The 17755-nt window shown below is 49.6% G+C and overlaps 1 protein-coding gene across 1 annotated transcript in view; it reads left to right on the plus strand.

Moving 5' to 3' along the window:
* The window catches only part of LOC135918445 (uncharacterized), a 232426-nt gene that overhangs the window by 112661 nt on the left and 102010 nt on the right, over positions 1 to 17755 (plus strand). The window contains exon 4 of the mRNA XM_070532778.1: positions 151 to 236. Within this exon, the coding sequence (XP_070388879.1) occupies positions 151 to 236 (86 nt within the window). The remainder of the gene's footprint in view (positions 1 to 150; positions 237 to 17755) is intronic.

Raw genomic sequence — 17755 nt, forward strand, 5'->3', positions numbered from 1 at the left:
AGATGCATGTATTTAGGGTATTTGCATGCATGTATGCATGTCATATGTATGTATTTAGAATAGATGTACTTTAGAGGACATATATTGAAGGTATCAAACCGTGATTTTATGTTACCAACGTCCATGACGTCTCTTTTTTTGTTATTGCAGACCCCCATTATGTAGGAATAGCCATGATAACAGAAAGCTGCATCGAAATCTTCTTCTCGGTCATCCTTCTCATTGGTGTAATAAAGGTAAGCAGCAATCTTCTTTTTTCACAGTAAGATCACAAAGGGCTTTTTTGCTTACCAATTGACTAACCCACGCTGGCACGGGTCAAAATGACAAAAAGGGGGAAGTCCGTCATTTTGAGTGTACGGCGAAACAGCCCCATATGAGTGGCGTGGTATTATGCCGACAAATTAAACTATTTGTTCAGTTTCCATAAATACAAATTGCTATGGCGATGTATACTAGTGGGGTGTAATATGCACTGAGCGTCCGGGAGTTCGAAGCCCTGCATTAAGAGGCAGAAGTCAGCTCACTTGATTTTTCAGACGCGTACACCACAGGGCCGGAATTGTTGTCTATCAATAAAGGCAAGGCTGTATCCCTTCTATTCACTGTCTACGCTTACACGAAATTTCACGTCGTACGTGTAATTTTCTCTGTAGTAAAACTATTGTTTAATATTCAAAGGCAGCCGCAAACCAACGAAGTTGCACTCAAACAAATTTTATGGAGAAAATCGCCGGTTGAGATTGTTTATACTTTCCCTTCTCTTGTCTAGAGTGGTCCAGATGTACAGAGGGTAAGACATTAAGTGCTGCAATAACCGAAAAATACACCCAAAGAGCAACGAAAATGGTCCATATGCGGAACGACTCCTTTCGAGCACCGCCAGAAGATTTCGGTGTGCCGGCTTATACTCTGCAGAGGAATTCGTGAAAACGACACTCCACAAGGACGACCGTACCAGAAAGTACCCAAATATGCCATGATATATATGGAGTGCAACGAAAAATAAAACTACATGGAAATTTGTAGAACTCAGGCTGATTCTCACCTGATCTACCCGCAAAGCGACAGTCCTTGGTAAGGACTGCCAGAAGACTTGCAGCCTTGCCCAACCTATTGCGGAAGGCGAAAAAAAAGCAACGACGAAAGTTTTACCTCATGGCTGCAGGCTTTTGCTTAAAAACTATAGGATGGTGAGAAGTGACAAGAGAGACACAAGCGCATGTATCTAATATATATTGTCACCTTCGCTTAGTTTGTGCTCGAAAGACTGTTGTCATGAAATACTAGCGAACTCACCCAACCAATAACCTGTATGTACTCATGGGCTACTAGGACTAGAAAAAGTATGATGGCAGTCACAATACTTGCAAAAAAACGGCGGTGCTTTTTCTGCCAAAAATGTTCGAGCAACAGAGCACCAGGCGATGTAGGGAGTCGGTGCAGACATTTTAGCCAGTGGACACATGAATTCTGTTGGGAAAATGCACCTACGGGGCAAAAGACTACAGAAAGTAAAATGCACAAATAGCGCATACTATTATTGGTTTTACCCTGTCGTCATATATATATATATATATATATATATATATATATATATATATATATATATATATATATATATATATATATATATATATTGTACTGCAAAATAGGGAGCAGTGGGGCTGTGGCTAGGAGAGAGACAACGACGACGAGAAAGAACAACCTTGTTTCGGTCGCGACCTACTGAACTCCAGACCTGCACAGATCTCCCTCCTCCAGCACGCCTGTTCTATTTCGCCCCTTTTGCCGCTAGGGAAAGAACGTACGAGCAGAGTGGCGCTAGTTATAACCTGTTCGCTGTCGTCTGCTTCTGCGATCTGTTCAGCGCTTGTCTTGCCATTTCGGCAGGCACAAAGCGCTTGTATTGGTGGTAAATGAATAAATTCACAAATATACAAAAGAAAACATATTTGCGAATCCTTTGCGTTTGAATAGTGAAACTAGAAGAGGATGAGCGGTGCAAGAAATGTAAACAACGAGCATAGGTGGCCGCTGCAATGCTAGATCGACGGCATAAATTTCCCTTTCCTAGCCTCCTTAAGAGACTGGGAAAATTGTTTAAAAAGATTAATAGGATAATTTAACTTTCTTTAGTTGATTACAGACAGCCTAATGTCGTAGATGACATAAGGATTTACTGCTGTGTGCCGTAGTGAAAGGAAGATGATCTTGTAAAAGTATAGTAAAAGTATTCATGACTGAGTCCTCCGCCCGATATGTGCAATAGGCTGATCGATTCTGTTTCAAGGGAAGGTGAGCATATTCTGTTCTTAATATCGGTGGATGTCTAGCTCAGTAGAAAGCTTGAAAAAAATTAAGCGATCTCAGTGCTTTAAAACATGCGGCACTGCAGGCCTTAAAAATCGTGTCACGGAACTCTTTTAAAACTGTAAAGCTAGCTTTTCTGCGTGGTACGGCGGCAGCATAACGGTGGTGCTTAAAATACGTACGCAGTGAAGCTGTGTGCGTAATTCACTTTTTGAACTCGCGACGCATTCACGGACAACTTTTAATTAAAATGAGTGGTAATCGTTCTGTCGTCGAACATTACAGTGGCTTCAAGTTTCTAATGAGCGCAGACGCGAATTTTACAACGTGTACAATGAAACTGTTGTGTACGTTGCAAACTCCATACACAATGTGATTTGTAATAATCTGCTTGAAAAAGAAATAGGAGCGGCTATTGAACGGCATTTTAGAGAGCAGCGGACTACACGCTCCGACATTTTTTAGGTTCGGGCAGTCAACTTTTGGAGCCAAGTGACCGATCAAAGCCTTGTGACATCACTGTCACTGTGTTAGCAAAAATCATCAACTAGACAAGCAGTTCGTCACAACACAACAGCTGCCGTACTAATTACAACGCCGCACAGCCGCCCACCGCGTAGCAGACGAACAGGTTATAAAAGCGCCACGTACGGCCGTCGGTTGAACGAAAGTGGGCGCAAGCTGCTCCCATAGAAGCCGGATATCTGTGCAGGTCTGGAGTTCCAGTAGGTCGTGGTTTCGGTGCTCGGTCAGCTACACTACCTCTCGCTGCTCCAACGTCCTAGTCGCGAACGCTTACTGCCCAAAGTGCTTCGCGACATTTGGTGGAAGGTGCTGGACTTGTTGCCAACCTGGAACTCCGGAGCCGGACGATCCCTGTCACATCTCCCATGCCTGAGGAGACTAGCCCTACCGCGCCACCCATGGCACCGCCTCCGGTCGTCTGTCCTGGTGCGCCACGCCAACGGGATCCTCCCATATTCAATGGAACTGACGATCATGACGTAGAGGACTGGCTGTCATCATACAACCGAGTGAGTGCCCACAACAAATGGTCTGAAGCTGACAAGCTTGGCTACGTCCCATTCTACCTTTCCGGTGTCACCCATCTTTGGTTCCGCAACCATGTGGCTGACTTTTCCACGTGGTCAGCATTCCGCACGGCACTTCAAGAAGTATTCGGTCGCGCTGCTGTGCGCAAACTTCGGGCTGAACAACAGCTTCGCTGTCGTGCACAACAAAAGGGCGAAACTTTTACGAGCTACATTGAAGATATAGTTGACATGTGCCGGCGTATAGACCCAGATATGACCGAAGATGACAAGGTCAAGAACATCTTGAAAGGCATAGACGACGACGCCTTCCAAATGCTCTTGGCAAGGAATCCTCAGACGGTCAACGACATCATAACGCTTTGCCAGAGCTATGAGGAGCTGCGCAAACAGCGGCTTTCTACGCGCCGAGCTCTCGCTCCGGACGTCGCGCTTTCAGCTCTGAGTGATGGTGTCCCTTCTGCTCCTTGCAGTTCAGGCATTTTCGACAGAATCAAGCAATTTGTACGAGAAGAAGTGGCGCGCCAACTCTCTCTTCTGCCAATCGCTCCAGCCTCAGAGCCGCGCTTGTCTCCAGATCTCCGTCACCTGATACAAGAACAAGTCGCTCACGCAGTACCACTTGCTCATCAACCGCCTCCTACGCCTGTGCCACTTACGTACGCTGCCGTTGTCGCTAATCCAAGGCCTCCTTCTGCAGGCAATCAATCCAGACTAACCAGCGCCTTTCCCTCCCCTCCGCAAGCTGCTGCAACATATTCTCCTGCCCCCCCAAGCAGCTACTGGCCGCCACAGCAGCCCGTGCGCCCACCTCGCCAATATTTCCAACAGTCTCCGCCCGCTGTTCTCAATCCATGGCGCACCCATGACAATCGGCCTATCTGTTATTCGCGCGGCCTACCTGGGCATGTAGCACGGCTTTGCCGCCGGCGTGGATGGTATTCTTCGGATTCTCCGAGGGCACAAAGTAACGGTTTCGACTCTCCGTCCCGTTTTGCTCCTGCCGCTGAGCCCTTCGAAGCCTGGTCTCCTGTTTCCCGACCCTTCAATATCCGTCGGTCTCCGTCTTCCCGTCGGCGTTCTCTGTCGCCGCTTATCCGTCGTCCTGAAGCTATCCGAAAGGAAAACTAAGGACCGCAGTTCCCGAGGCAAGAACTGCGATTTTAGCGAACTCCTCAAGACCTCACTTATTTCCTGCGAACGTCCTTGAAGTTTATGCAGAAGCCATTGCCATTGCCGTTCATGCGCTTGTAGACACGGGAGCAGCAATATCAGTGATTTCGGACCAGCTTCGTCTTACCCTCAGAAAAGTCGCGACGACTTATTCAGCCATTTCATTACGTACAGCAAGCGCTGCGCCGATTGAACCCTTAGGGAAGTGTACCGTGCGTGTTGTCATAAGCGGCGCTTTATACCATATTGAGTTCGTTGTTCTGCCTCGCTGCTCCCATGCCATGATTTTAGGCTGGGACTTTCTGTCCTCTCATCATGCCGTTATCGATTGTGCCCGTGCTGAACTCGCGCTGTCGCCATTCGGCACCAACGTTTTTGACGATACTGATGACACTGCCAGTCGGGTGTTCGTCACCGCCGACACCGAGATTCCTCCATACTCTGCCGCACTTGTGCCCGTTTCCTGCGTTGGGTTTTCCGACTCCACAGTTCTTTTCACGCCGTCTAAGCTTGTTGCTCGCCGCCATCCTTTCTTGCTTCCTTTTGCCCTTCTTGCCGTTCGACAAGGTTCGAGCGCACTTTATGTATCGAACCTGTTTCCTTGCCCTGCTAGGCTGCTCCACAATGAGTGTCTTGGTTATGCCGACGAAATCGACCCAAGCTTCCTTTCCGATGTGCCTGACGACCCGGCTTCTCCTCCGGTTGACGCTATGGCCTTTCAAGTTTCTCCTCCCACGCCGCCATGTGACCCAACATTTTACCAGAGTATTGATCCCAACCTCACTCCAGCGCAGCACGCCCAGATCGTCCATCTTCTAGACCGCTTTCGCACGTCATTCGACTTACAACAATCTCGCTTAGGCCGTACTTCCACTGTTGTCCATCACATCGACACCGGCAACCATGCGCCTTTACGCCACAGGCCGTATCGTGTATCCGCCACGGAGCGTAGCGTGATCACTGAGCAAGTTGAAGACATGCTCCAACGCGGTGTCATACAACCTTCGCACAGTCCCTGGGCTTCTCCTGTAGTGCTGGTAAAAAATAAAGATGGCACAATTCGCTTTTGCGTGGACTACCGGCGACTTAATAAGATCACACGCAAGGACGCTTATCCGCTACCCCGTATTGACGACGCGCTAGACTGCCTCCAAGGCACTGAATTCTACTCATCCTTAGACTTACGATCCGGGTACTGGCAAGTGCCAGTGGCTGAGTCAGACCGTCCGAAAACGGCCTTCGTCACACCTGACGGTTTATTTGAATTCACCGTGATGCCATTTGGCCTGTGTAATGCGCCTGCCACATTTGAAAGAATGATGGACAACATCTTGCGCGGCCTTAAATGGCAGATATGCCTGTGTTATCTGGACGACATCGTTATCTTTTCACCGGACTTTCCTTCCCACTTACTTCGACTTGAACGCGTCTTACAGTGCATCGCCGATGCTGGCCTCCAGCTTAACTTGAAGAAGTGCCACTTCGCTGCCCGGCAGCTGGTCATCCTCGGCCATGTCGTGTCGAAAGAAGGTGTACTTCCTGATCCGGCGAAACTACAGGCTGTTGCCCAGTTTCCCCGACCAACGACTTTGAAAGAACTGCGCAGCTTCATTGGATTAGCGTCATACTTTCGCCGTTTCATCCGCCATTTTGCCACTATAATAGCACCTTTAACGCAGTTTCTTCATGGTGGCCACAACCTTTCAACCTGGTCACCGGATTGCGATGCCGCCTTCACAAAGCTGCGTCGTCTCTTGACGTCACCGCCAATCCTGCGACATTTCGACCCCAGTGCTCCAACTGAAATACACACGGATGCCAGTGGCGTTGGCCTTGGGGCCGTTCTCGCTCACAGAAAGGCTGGCTTCGATGAGTACGTCGTTGCCTTCGCCAGTCGTGCACTCACTAAACCTGAATCGAACTATTCTGTCACAGAAAAGGAGTGCCTTGCTATAACTTGGGCCATAACCAAATTCCGTCCGTATCTTTATGGCCGCCTGTTTGACGTCATCACTGATCACCATTCGCTGTGCTGGCTGTCGTCCTTAAAAGAACCGTCCGGTCGTCTTGCTCGATGGGCCCTTCGACTGCAGGAGTACGACATTCGCGTACTGTATCGTTCTGGCCGCAAACATTCGGATGCGGATGCCTTGTCTCGTTCGCCACTAACAGACGAGGCTAGCTTCCCGAACGCCTCGTTGTCCGAGTCTTCCCTTGCTGCCACGGACATTCTTCTGGAGCAGAGGAAAGACCCATGGATTGTGTCCATGCTGCGTTTTTTGTCCAGCCCATCGACACCCACTAACAATCGCGCATTACGTCGCCAAGCACATCACTTCTCCATTCGCGATGGGCTCCTGTACCGTCGCAACTACCTCCCGGACGGCCGCAAATGGTTGCTTGTCATCCCGCGACACCTGCGTTCGGATATTTGTGCAGCGTTCCACGACGATCCGCAGTGTGCGCATGCAGGGGTACTGAAGACATACGCGCGTCTACGCCTTCGTTACTACTGGCGGAGGATGTATCGATTCATCCATCATTATGTCCGCTCCTGTTTGGCTTGCCAATGCCGTAAAGATCCCCCTCGTCGTTCAACCGCCCCATTGCAGCCTTTGCCTTGCCCAGCACGTGCTTTTGATAGAGTAGGCATCGACATTTATGGACCTCTGCCAACCACATCACATGGCAATCGCTGGGTAATCGTGGCCATTGACCATCTTACGCGCTATGCGGAAACTTCCCCTTTGTCCAGCGCTTCTGCACGTGACGTCGCCTGGTTTCTCCTGCGCCACATCATCCTTCGCCACGGAGCTCCCAGGGAATTACTCAGTGACGGAGGCCGCGTCTTCCTCTCCGACGTCATCGAGGCTCTCCTCAAAGAATGCCGCATCATTCATCGCACCACTACTGCGTATCATCCGCAGACTAATGGCATGACCGAGCGCTTTAATCGTACTCTTGGTGACATGCTGGCCATGTACGTTGCATCTGACCAAACCAAATGGGGCCATGTTCTACCTTTTCTGACCTACGCTTACAACACCGCCACGCAGACTACCACGGGATTTTCGCCCTTCTTTCTCCTGTACGGACGCGAACCTTTTTCCACAATGGATACTATCGTTCCGTACCGCCTTGACTCCACGGAAACAACTACCCTATCCGAAGCCGCTGCACACGCAGAAGAGTGTCGCAAGCTTTCCCGTATATTTACGTCAGAAGACCAGCAACGCCAGAAGCACCATCGAGAAAGTTCCAATGGTCCTGTATCCTATGCTCCTGGCTCGCTAGTGTGGCTTTGGGTTCCAGCCTCTACCACTGGACTGTCACCGAAGCTCGCGTCGAAGTACCAAGGCCCGTACCGCGTGATCAAACAAACGTCTACAGTCAATTATATTGTCGAACCCCTCGAGCTACCTTTGGATCATCGCCGTCGTGGACGCGAAATTGTGCATGCCCAGCGTCTCAAGCCCAACTATGATCCGCCTGTGCTGTCCTACCCGTAGGTCACCGGGACGGCTTCCTTTTCCGCGGGGGAGATAACTGTACTGTAAAATAGGGAGCAGTGGGGCTGTGGCTAGGAGAGAGACAACGACGACGAGAAAGAACAACCTTGTTTCGGTGCTCGGTCAGCTACACTACCTCTCGCTGCTCCAACGTCCTAGTCGCGAACGCTTACTGCCTAAAGTACTTCGCGACAATATATATATATATATATATATATATATATATATATATATATATATATATATATATATATATATATATATATATATATATATATATATATATAGTCACGAAGGCGAAACTGGAGCATGCGCCCTGCACTAGTTATTATCCAATAGAGCGTAGCTCTCTTCCCTCAACAGCACGACAGCTATACTTACACATTTTTCTTTTTCTCCGCATACTATCTTCACCTCAGTAATGAGCCTCGGCCATTGCTTGAACTTACAAGTGAGAACAGCACCACTATCAAATTTGGGAGTGTAAAAGCACTTTTTGCAGGTCTGTTGGTGCCGTTCTTGACATTATTGTAGTGCGCCCTAAGCTGCTCATTATGGCAGCGGGTGATATACACATTATTAACACGTGAACTCATTTACGTTCTACGGGTTAGCTCTTTTATCGTCTAAGAAATGTTATTGCTCTGTGCAGGACGCGCCTACATGTATCGGAAGTTTCTAGAATGTTGTCGATGTTTCTATCCACTGTCTGCTGTCGCCGAACTTTGTGTAGTCTGATTGCGTGTATGCGCGATGCGAATGGTATAGAACTTTCTGGAAGACACGCAGGCACCAGCGATTACTCTGGAACATTCGATGGTTCATGCACAAAAGCTGCCGTGCTTGACTCGCTGATCAGGTTTCGACGATCGCCGACTGTGTTCGCCGCTGTCGTCGTTCTTTAAGGGTAGCCTGTTTTTGTGGGCACAGGTTCGCTCAATAAAAGTTAGTTTCGTCTTTCAGCTGAATGATATTGCTTTCTTTACGGTCACTACCACGTGACATCTGGTGGAGGTGCTTTGCGTTCATGTATCGGACTCCCCCACAAAGCCGGGGTACAAGTCCGAACGCAGAAGACAACACCAAAGTCGCCCAGAACCAGTGAGGTAGCCTCAGGCTGGAATGACTGCCCCCCCGAGCATGGAGTTTAGCCAGAGAAGACCTGGAAGATCGTCGCCAAGTCATCCTCAATGGCAGCCCCGGCGTCACCCATCATGCTACAGGAGCCCAGGGAGCCTCCGACCTTCTGCGGTTCAACATTCGAAGATCGGGAAAGCTGGCTTGAGACATAGGAGAGGGTCGCTAAGTTTAACAACTGGGACAGTGACGACAAGCTGCGCCATGTGTTTTTTGCATTGGAAGATGCCGCCAGAACGTGGTTTGAGAATCGAGCAGCCACCTTAACGAAGTGGAGTTATTCCGCAGCGGCTTCCTGCAGACATGTACAAGCGTCATGCGAAAACAGCGAGCCCGAGCTCTACTAGACAACCGAGTGCAGCGAGCTAATGAGAGCGTTGCCATCTTTACAAAATATATGAGCCGTCTCTTCCGGCATGCCGACCTGCAAATGCCCGAGGAGAAGAAAGTCCGCCTACTCATGCGTGGTGTGAAGGAAGAATTTTCGGGTGGAATGACACGAAGCCCACCGAAGACCGTCGACGAGTTTCTACGGGAGGCCACCAACATCGAGAAGACACTGGAAATGCGGAACCGGCAATTCAACCGCCGCACGAGCTCAACATACTACGCCGGAGTTCAATCACTGGCCACCGACGACCTGCGCGAGACTATCAGAGCGGTCGTGCGGGAGAAGCTTCAGAAGCTGTTCCCTTCGTCGCAGACTCAAGTGGCTGCGATTGCCGACGTTGTACGTGAGGAGCTCCAACAATAAGTGGGGGTAGCCCCTGAATCGCCGCAGAGTCAGCCGCAAGCTATGACGTACGCCGCTGAAGCCCGCCGTCATGTTCCCCCTCCACGCCCGCGGCAGGGCCCAGTGACGGCTCAGTTCCGTCGTCCACCATCGTCGCGGCCAGCACACCGACCCATCACCCTGCGCAGCATTCCAAGGAAGACCGACGTCTGGCGCTCTTCTGACCACCACACCACCCGCTCTGTTACCACTGCGGAGAAGCGGGTCACGTCTACCACCGATGCTCATACCGGGAGATAGGACTGCGAGGGCTCGCCTTTAACGCCTCACGACCACAGCTTGGTGAACGACCTGGCGATATCGCTGACTTTCTCGCCGCCATTCAGTGGAGCCCTCGACAACCATCCCGTTCTCCATCACCAAGCCGCTACCTGTCGCCGCAGCGTCGTCCATATACTGGCCCAGCCCGGGGCCGGTCCGTCAGCCCATATTCAGAAAACTAAAACCAGCAACCGATGGAGGTGCAGTTGCTGTTCTTCAAGCTGATGAAGATCCTCCGCCGCCTATGAAGACTCGGAAAAGTCTACCTTGAGGACATAACAACGACACGCCGCCGTCCCGACGAAGCCTGGAAGCAAAGAATACGCCGACGAAAGACCACCTGAAGACGCCACGTACCAGCCGCAGGTCAACGCGAAGCTGCCGTGATCCGACGCCAAGACCTAACTGTAACGCAAGACAAAGAACCACCAACCTAGACGTGCTTCTCGGTGGTCACGCAGTCACCGCCTTAGTGTACACAGGAGCCGACTTTTCCGTCATGAGTGGAGCCATCACCGCCCAGTTAGGAAAGTTGAGCATGCATGGGAAGGCCTTCAAATCCGGACAGCTGGAGGGCATCTGATAACGCCGACTGGAATCTGCACGGCAAGAATTACCGTTAATGACCACACCTGCCCTGTCACGTTCGTTATCCTCCAACAGCGTTCACGAGACGTTATTCTCGGCATGGACTACCTGAACCAACATGGCGCAATCATCGACCTGAAGTCAGTCATTAACGCTGTCGAAGATCAAGCGATACCGCCGAAAAGGCAACGTAGTCACCACGCCTTGAGTGTGTTCGAAGATCAAGTGACCATGCCGCCTCGCTCCAGGATGGCTATTTCGGTCGGCATCGAAACGCTCGCTGACGTAGAAGGAGTCATCGAAGGCGACCAACGTCTACTGCTCGTTGGTGAAGTTTGCGTCGCAAAACAGATCGCTCGACTCGATGGAGGGAAAGCTGAAGTGATGCTAACCAACTCCAGCCAGGAGTTCAAGCATATCAGCGAGGGCACGATGGTCGCGTATATCGAGGAAATTGGGGAAACCAGAAATGCGCTTGTCCTCTCGGATCCTGGCACATCCACCGCGACAACTATAGTTCCCTAACCAGACTTTGACACGAATCTAGGTCTACCCATGAGCTAGCAGAAACAGCTCAGAACTCTTCTCCGACGATACAAAGACTGCTTTTAGACGTCATCGACGATTCGACGAACACCAGTCGCAAAGCATCGCATAATAATCATCGAGGAGTGCGTTTGACTACTCCGCCAGAGCCCTTACCGAGTTTCGACGCGAGAACGTGAAGCTATTAGGCAACAAGTCGACGAAATGCTGCGCGATGACATCACCCAGCCGTCGAAAAGCCCGTGGGCGCCTCCTATAGTCATGGTGAAGTAAAAGGACGGAACCCTACGTTTCTGCGTCGATTATCGTCGACTGAACAAGACCATGAAGAAGGACGTGTGTACCCCCTCCCAAGGGTAGACTGCGCATTGGATCGGCTCTGCGACGCTAAATACTTCTCGTCGATGCACCTGAAGTCTGGCTACTAGCAAATAGAAGTCGACGAGAGATATCGCGAAAAGACCGCCTTCATCGCGCCATACGGCCTTTATAAGTTCAAGTGTACGTCATTTGGACTGTGCTCGGCGCCTGCATCGTTCTAGAGCGTGATGGACACGGTCTTGGCAGGACTGAAGTGTCAGACCTTTCTTGTTTACTTGGACTCCGTCATCGTTTTCGCAGGAAATTTCCACGATCACCTTAGGTGGCCTGCGACAGTGCTAGAGGCATCAAGTCATGAGGGCTTACTCTGAAGCCGGAAAAGGGCCGCTTCGCTTGCGATGAGCTTTTGTTTCTAGGCGACGCCATGAGCAAATGTGGTGTGCTCCCCGATCCGCAAAAGACAGCTGCCATTGCAAAATTTCCCCAGCCCATCGACAAGAGGGCAGTGCGTAGATTCCTTGGCATGTGTGCCTACTACAGGCGCTTTGTCAAGGACTTTTCACGTATCGCTGAGCCGCTGACACATATAACCAAATGTGATCTCGAGTTCAAGTGGGAAACGCCGCAGGCCGACTCATTTCTAGAACTCATAGGACGCATGCAGTCGCGACCTGTACTTGCACATTTCGACGAAGACACCGCTACCGACCGAAATCCACACTGACGCCAGTAGCCTAGGCCTTGGTGCCATCCTAGTCCAGAGGAAGGACGGACTTGAACGGGTGATAGCTTACGGTAGCTGGTCGCTGTGGAAAGCGAAAGGCAATTATTCTACGACTGAAAAGGAATGCGTCGCCATCATTTGGACTAGAGCAAAATTCCGCCCTTACCTATATCGCGAGCCATTCAAAGTCGTCAGCGACCATCACGCGTTGTTGGCTAGCTAACTTAAAGGACCCTTCAGGACGACTGGAGCGGTGGAGTCTCAGGCTGCAAGAATTTGACATCACTGTAATCTGCAAGTCCGGGCGAAAACACTCTGACGCCGATTGCCTATCACGCGTCCCCATTGATCTGCCGCTGCAAGATGATGATGATAATGACGATGCCTTCTATGGAATAATAAGCGCGGAAGACTTGGACAACTGCCTACCACCCGCAGGCGAATAGTCTCACGGAGCGCCTGAATAAGACCTTCGCCGACATGCTAGCAATGTGCGTCGACGTCAAACACATGACCTGAGATGCCGTCCTGCCGTACGTAACCTTTGCTTACAACACGAAGGTGCAAGAAACAACACAGATCCCGCCGTTTAAGCTGATTTACGGCAGTAATGCGACGACTACTGTCGATGCCATGCTGCCGATGTCAGCGACGAAGAGAATCCTGACGCCGCCACCTTTCTCCAGCGTACCGAAGAAGCCCGACAGCTCGCCCCCCTGCGGATCAAGAACCAGCAGAGGACCGACAGCCGACTCTACAACCTTCGACGACGCTACGCCGAGTACCAGCCCAGGGACAGTGTTTGGGTTTGGACCCCTATACGCCGACGAGGACTTAGCGAGAAGCCTTTACGCCACTATTTCGGGTTATACAAGATCATCCGACGCGTTGGCACACTCGACTGTGAAGTCCTGCCAGATGGCATTTCGCTATCACAGCGGCGCGGCTCATGACCTGAAGTACTTCATGTTGTGTGACTTGAGCCGTTGCACCAGTGCTAATGAACTTTGGGGACTTCGCATAGCTGAACTTTGTACATTTTTTTTAACTGTGTCACCTTGCAGTTTGTTTCTTTGTTGTTTTGTTGCTTTGTCAAATAAATACCCTTTTCTGTTTCACGCTCCTGTTATGTCTGTAGCATCAGGCCGATGCCTTTTGAGAGGGGGGAATTCGCACGTGAACTAGTTTTTTTTTGTTTACGGGTGAGCGCTTTTACCGATTAAGAAATGATATCGCTCAGTGCAGGACGCGGCTGCATGTATCGGAAGTTTCTAGAATGTTATCGATGCTTTTATCCCCTGTCTGTTGTCTCCGAAAGTTGCGTAGTCTGAATGCGTGTTTTCGCGACGCCAATGGTGTACAACTTTCTGGAAGACACGCGAGCACCAGGAATTACTCTGTACCGTTCGATGGTTGATGTATAAAAGCTGTCGCGCTTGCCCCGCTGCTCAGATTTCGACGACCGCCGACTGTGTTAGCCGCTGTCGCCGTTCTTTAAGGGTAGCCTGTACTTGTGGGCACAGGTTCGCCGAATAAAAGCTAGTTTCGTCTTTCACAGTATTGCTACTCTGTTTTTTATGCTCACTACCACATGACAATATACAGGGTGTCCAGAAAACTTCCGCCAGATTTCAAAATTATGCAAATGCCACGTAGTTGGAGAGAACAAAGGTAACGTTGTTTGTCATTCCTTGGACGTGCTCAAACTGTCTTTTTTCACACCGCCTAATGGGACAATTAGTCTTAATTATTTCAGCAATTTCTCGAATATTATAACTAGATGAAAAATTGTCAAGGAGAAAATTGGAGCACGTCATCAAAAACTCTTGATACACCTTTCTGTTCTTCAATGCTTGCTGCATAAAGGTTTTTTTCCCGAGCGTGAAAGAAGCCCGCAAATGTACGAAATATTGCAGCGCGGCTGGCCGTTCGCACCACTCTACAGATGGAGTCGTTCCACTGTACCCTGCAACTAGAAGTGAAGTGGCGGCTTGATGTGCAGGAACTTGTCCCATTGCAGTCAAAAGTGGGGATGGAGTATCCAAGTAGAGGGCTTTCGATAAAACGTGACTTGAGACGGGGAATGGACACAAAAGTGTCGCGACCATAGATAGAGATCGTCTCATCCTTCCGATGTCAGGCGAAGTTTAATCGGATGTAGGGCTGCTGAAGAGAACGTCGAGTGGAGTTCAGTAAGAGAAACGTGCAGGTCGTGCGTCAAACATCAAGTATTATTAAGGGTTTTCAGTATTGAAGATGTCTGGTACGTTGAGTAAGGTGGGTTGCTGGGTAAGTTGGTGCATTATGATAATCTGTTATTTCTGGCATCTCATTATCACTGATGAAGAATTCAAATTTTTGTATCCATCTCTAAAGATACCGCACTAAGCACGTGCCAAGGGCCTATAGGGCATGTTTGTCGCTAGGTCTTCTGGCTTGTTTATAACTGCTCATTATTTACGTACGCATGGCAGCAACCCGCAGAATTTGTTCGCAATAAGCTTCAGTTGTAGGTTCAGCGTAGGTTTATGGATTTTGTTTTTCTGTGCTGGCGTCTTTATCACGCCATCATCTCGCATGCTTTGCACGAATTCTGGAGAATAGATTGGTCAACTACTGGGCGTACCGCTGATGGATAGATGTGGTCACTGACGTAGGAAAGAGAAATCCAGCATACAGATGAACAAATGTGCCGTACACGGGGTGAGAAGGAGAACAAGGAGGAAATTTCTAAGCTGTGCGGAACCCCAGGACGATCCGGCTGGACTAGTTATCAGGAAATGCTAGTTAGTCTCATCACGGGTACAGTGGGCACGGAAAAGTGAGTCTTGCGCGGTGACTAATCACTAGATTTTCACCCTGGAAAATTTGCTAGCGCTACCGATCCCCTGCTCATCGGCTGCACGTGGTTGTTCGCAACGTGTTCTATGAAGCTACCCTCAATGCAAATCCAGGACTACAGATGTGAGCGAGAGCATTTCTACAGCGTGGAGGTGATTGCGAGGCTAATCTTCTGGATTCCATCCGCAACGACCTCGCAAGCAGTTCCTGTCGTCTATTCAAGCCACTGGGGCGTGGACTTGACTTTCAGTGGACACGGAAACAGTACGTTTCACAGGGCTCGTAATTTCGGGGTTTTCATCATGCTAAATTTGCTAAAGCTCCTGATTACATGGTCATCTGCTGCACGTAGTTCTTCACAATGTGTTCTTGTGACTTTTCTTCCAATGAAAATGCTGGACTAGGGGCGTGACCAAGAATATGTATACCGCGTGGCTGTGACTACGAGACTCGTCTTCGGTCTTTGAACCGAATCGGCCTCGCCAACAGACTCTGTCGTCAATATAAGCAACTGACGCATCAAATTGTCTTTTAGTGGACACGGAAACAGTGCTTTTCGCAGGACTTGTAATCACATATTTTCTCCATGGAGAATTTGCTAACGATCGTCATCTCCTGGTGTTGCGAACTTCAACCGGGTGAAGTGACCTTCCGGCCTCTGCTCCTCTATTTACTACGACCAAACAGTTTGAGAAGCTAACAATGCGTCCCCTTGGAAAAACCTGCGGCGGCACCAAGGCGAGACACGTTTGGTGTATAGTCTTGTTGGATGGCACACTGCCCCCATCCCCGGTGATGGGAAAAAGAAACTCGTGGAAAAGGGCATGCCACGCCGTTTCATCACTACCACTGCTGCCCGCTAAGGTCGTTTCACAGATGCTGCAGCTAATCGCTGGACCATTCCAGTAACCAAGACGCGCTAGTGTGGGTCAAGCGTGACATTCTTTGTCCTTTCTGTGTGTTCAGTGAATGAAAGTACCCGAGTGGTTGTGCGTACCTTCGCCCTGAACGCGGATCCTTCGGCGACTTTGGACGCTACGTGTGGACGAATGTATGACGGCACATTTTCCTGGCCTAGGAGTCTAGGGAAGACCGAAGTGATTTAAGTGGACTTTTTCGGCACCTCAAGTGTGCTTCAATCCAGTCATGCTAGACTGTGCAGACGGAACGTTTTCTACTCCTCGTGTAGACGTTGTAAATGAAACCAGGGCTGTTCGTTCTCGATCAGAATCTGTTCCTCATTTCAACAGCGTCCTTAACGGGAATGAGTCGGGCGGTGGCATGGCCCAGCTACCCCTTTTGACATGCCCGACCCCAAATTCTGCAACTGGCTGGAAACAGTGACACGTATCTTGCGACGTGATGATGTGTCTTTGATGAGTGCTTCGTTCTGCAGGCTTCGAGTGACGCCTCACACCAGCGAAAGATGCCGAGAGTGGGTGGGGCTATACTAATCCAGGTACAACCAAATTAGGAAGGCCCACCAAGCTTCAACAAGACACTCCCTCCCCAAAACAGAAAGCGGCCTCCCTGGTGCAGTAGTCCACCACCTCCCTCCGAAATGAATCACTCAGTTACCCAATGGCCCTCAGTCCCCAGCAGCTGTGGAGCGCCTGACCAAGGCGGCGATCATACCTGTAACGCAGCAGCCGGTGCTAAGAATCTCTGGGTTCGGACAGGCCGCCAATGGAAACTGGCCCTTGCAGCGTTTAATACCCGAACCCTCTCGAGTGTGGATAGGTTAGGAGGACTCTTTGAGGAAATATCAGACATGGTTTGGGATATTATCGGCCTTAGTGAGATTAGAAGAACTGGTGAAGCTTACACATTGCTAAACAACGGCCATGTCCTCTGACATAGAGGTCTCCTTGATAAGAAGCGATACGGAGCAGGATTCCTAATCCTTAAGGACATAGCGGGCAATATTGACAAATTCTGTAGCATCAACGAGAAAGTAGCAGTAGTCGTAATCAATCTCAATAAGAGGCATAGATTAAAGGTAGCACAAACCTACGCTCTAACGTCCAGTCACGACAATGAGAAAGTAGATCAGTTTTATGAAAATGTTGAATTAGCGATGAGAAAAGTGAAAACTCGGTATACAGTAGTAATGGGTGACTTTAATGCAAAAGTGGGGAAAAGCAGGCGGGTTATTGGGAAATTGGCAACTATGGTATTGTTTCTAGAAACACTAGAAGTGAGATGCTGGTAAAACTCGCAGAAACGCATTAGCTGAGAATAATGAACACCTTTTTCAGGAAACGTAGCAAGAAAACGCTGATCTGCAAAAGACCTAATGGTGAAACAAGAAATGAAATTGATTACATATTTTCTGGCGATCCCAGCATAGTACAGGATATAGAAGTGATAGGTAGGATAATGTGCAATGATCATATGTTAGTGAGGGATAGGATTCACCTCAATCTGAACAGAGAAAGAGTAAAATTGGTCAAGAAAAAACTGGTCAACTTAGAGGCAGCAAGGGTAAAAGCAGACA

The sequence above is a fragment of the Dermacentor albipictus genome, chromosome 2, assembly GCF_038994185.2.
Source record: "Dermacentor albipictus isolate Rhodes 1998 colony chromosome 2, USDA_Dalb.pri_finalv2, whole genome shotgun sequence".
Lineage (NCBI taxonomy): Eukaryota > Metazoa > Arthropoda > Arachnida > Ixodida > Ixodidae > Dermacentor > Dermacentor albipictus.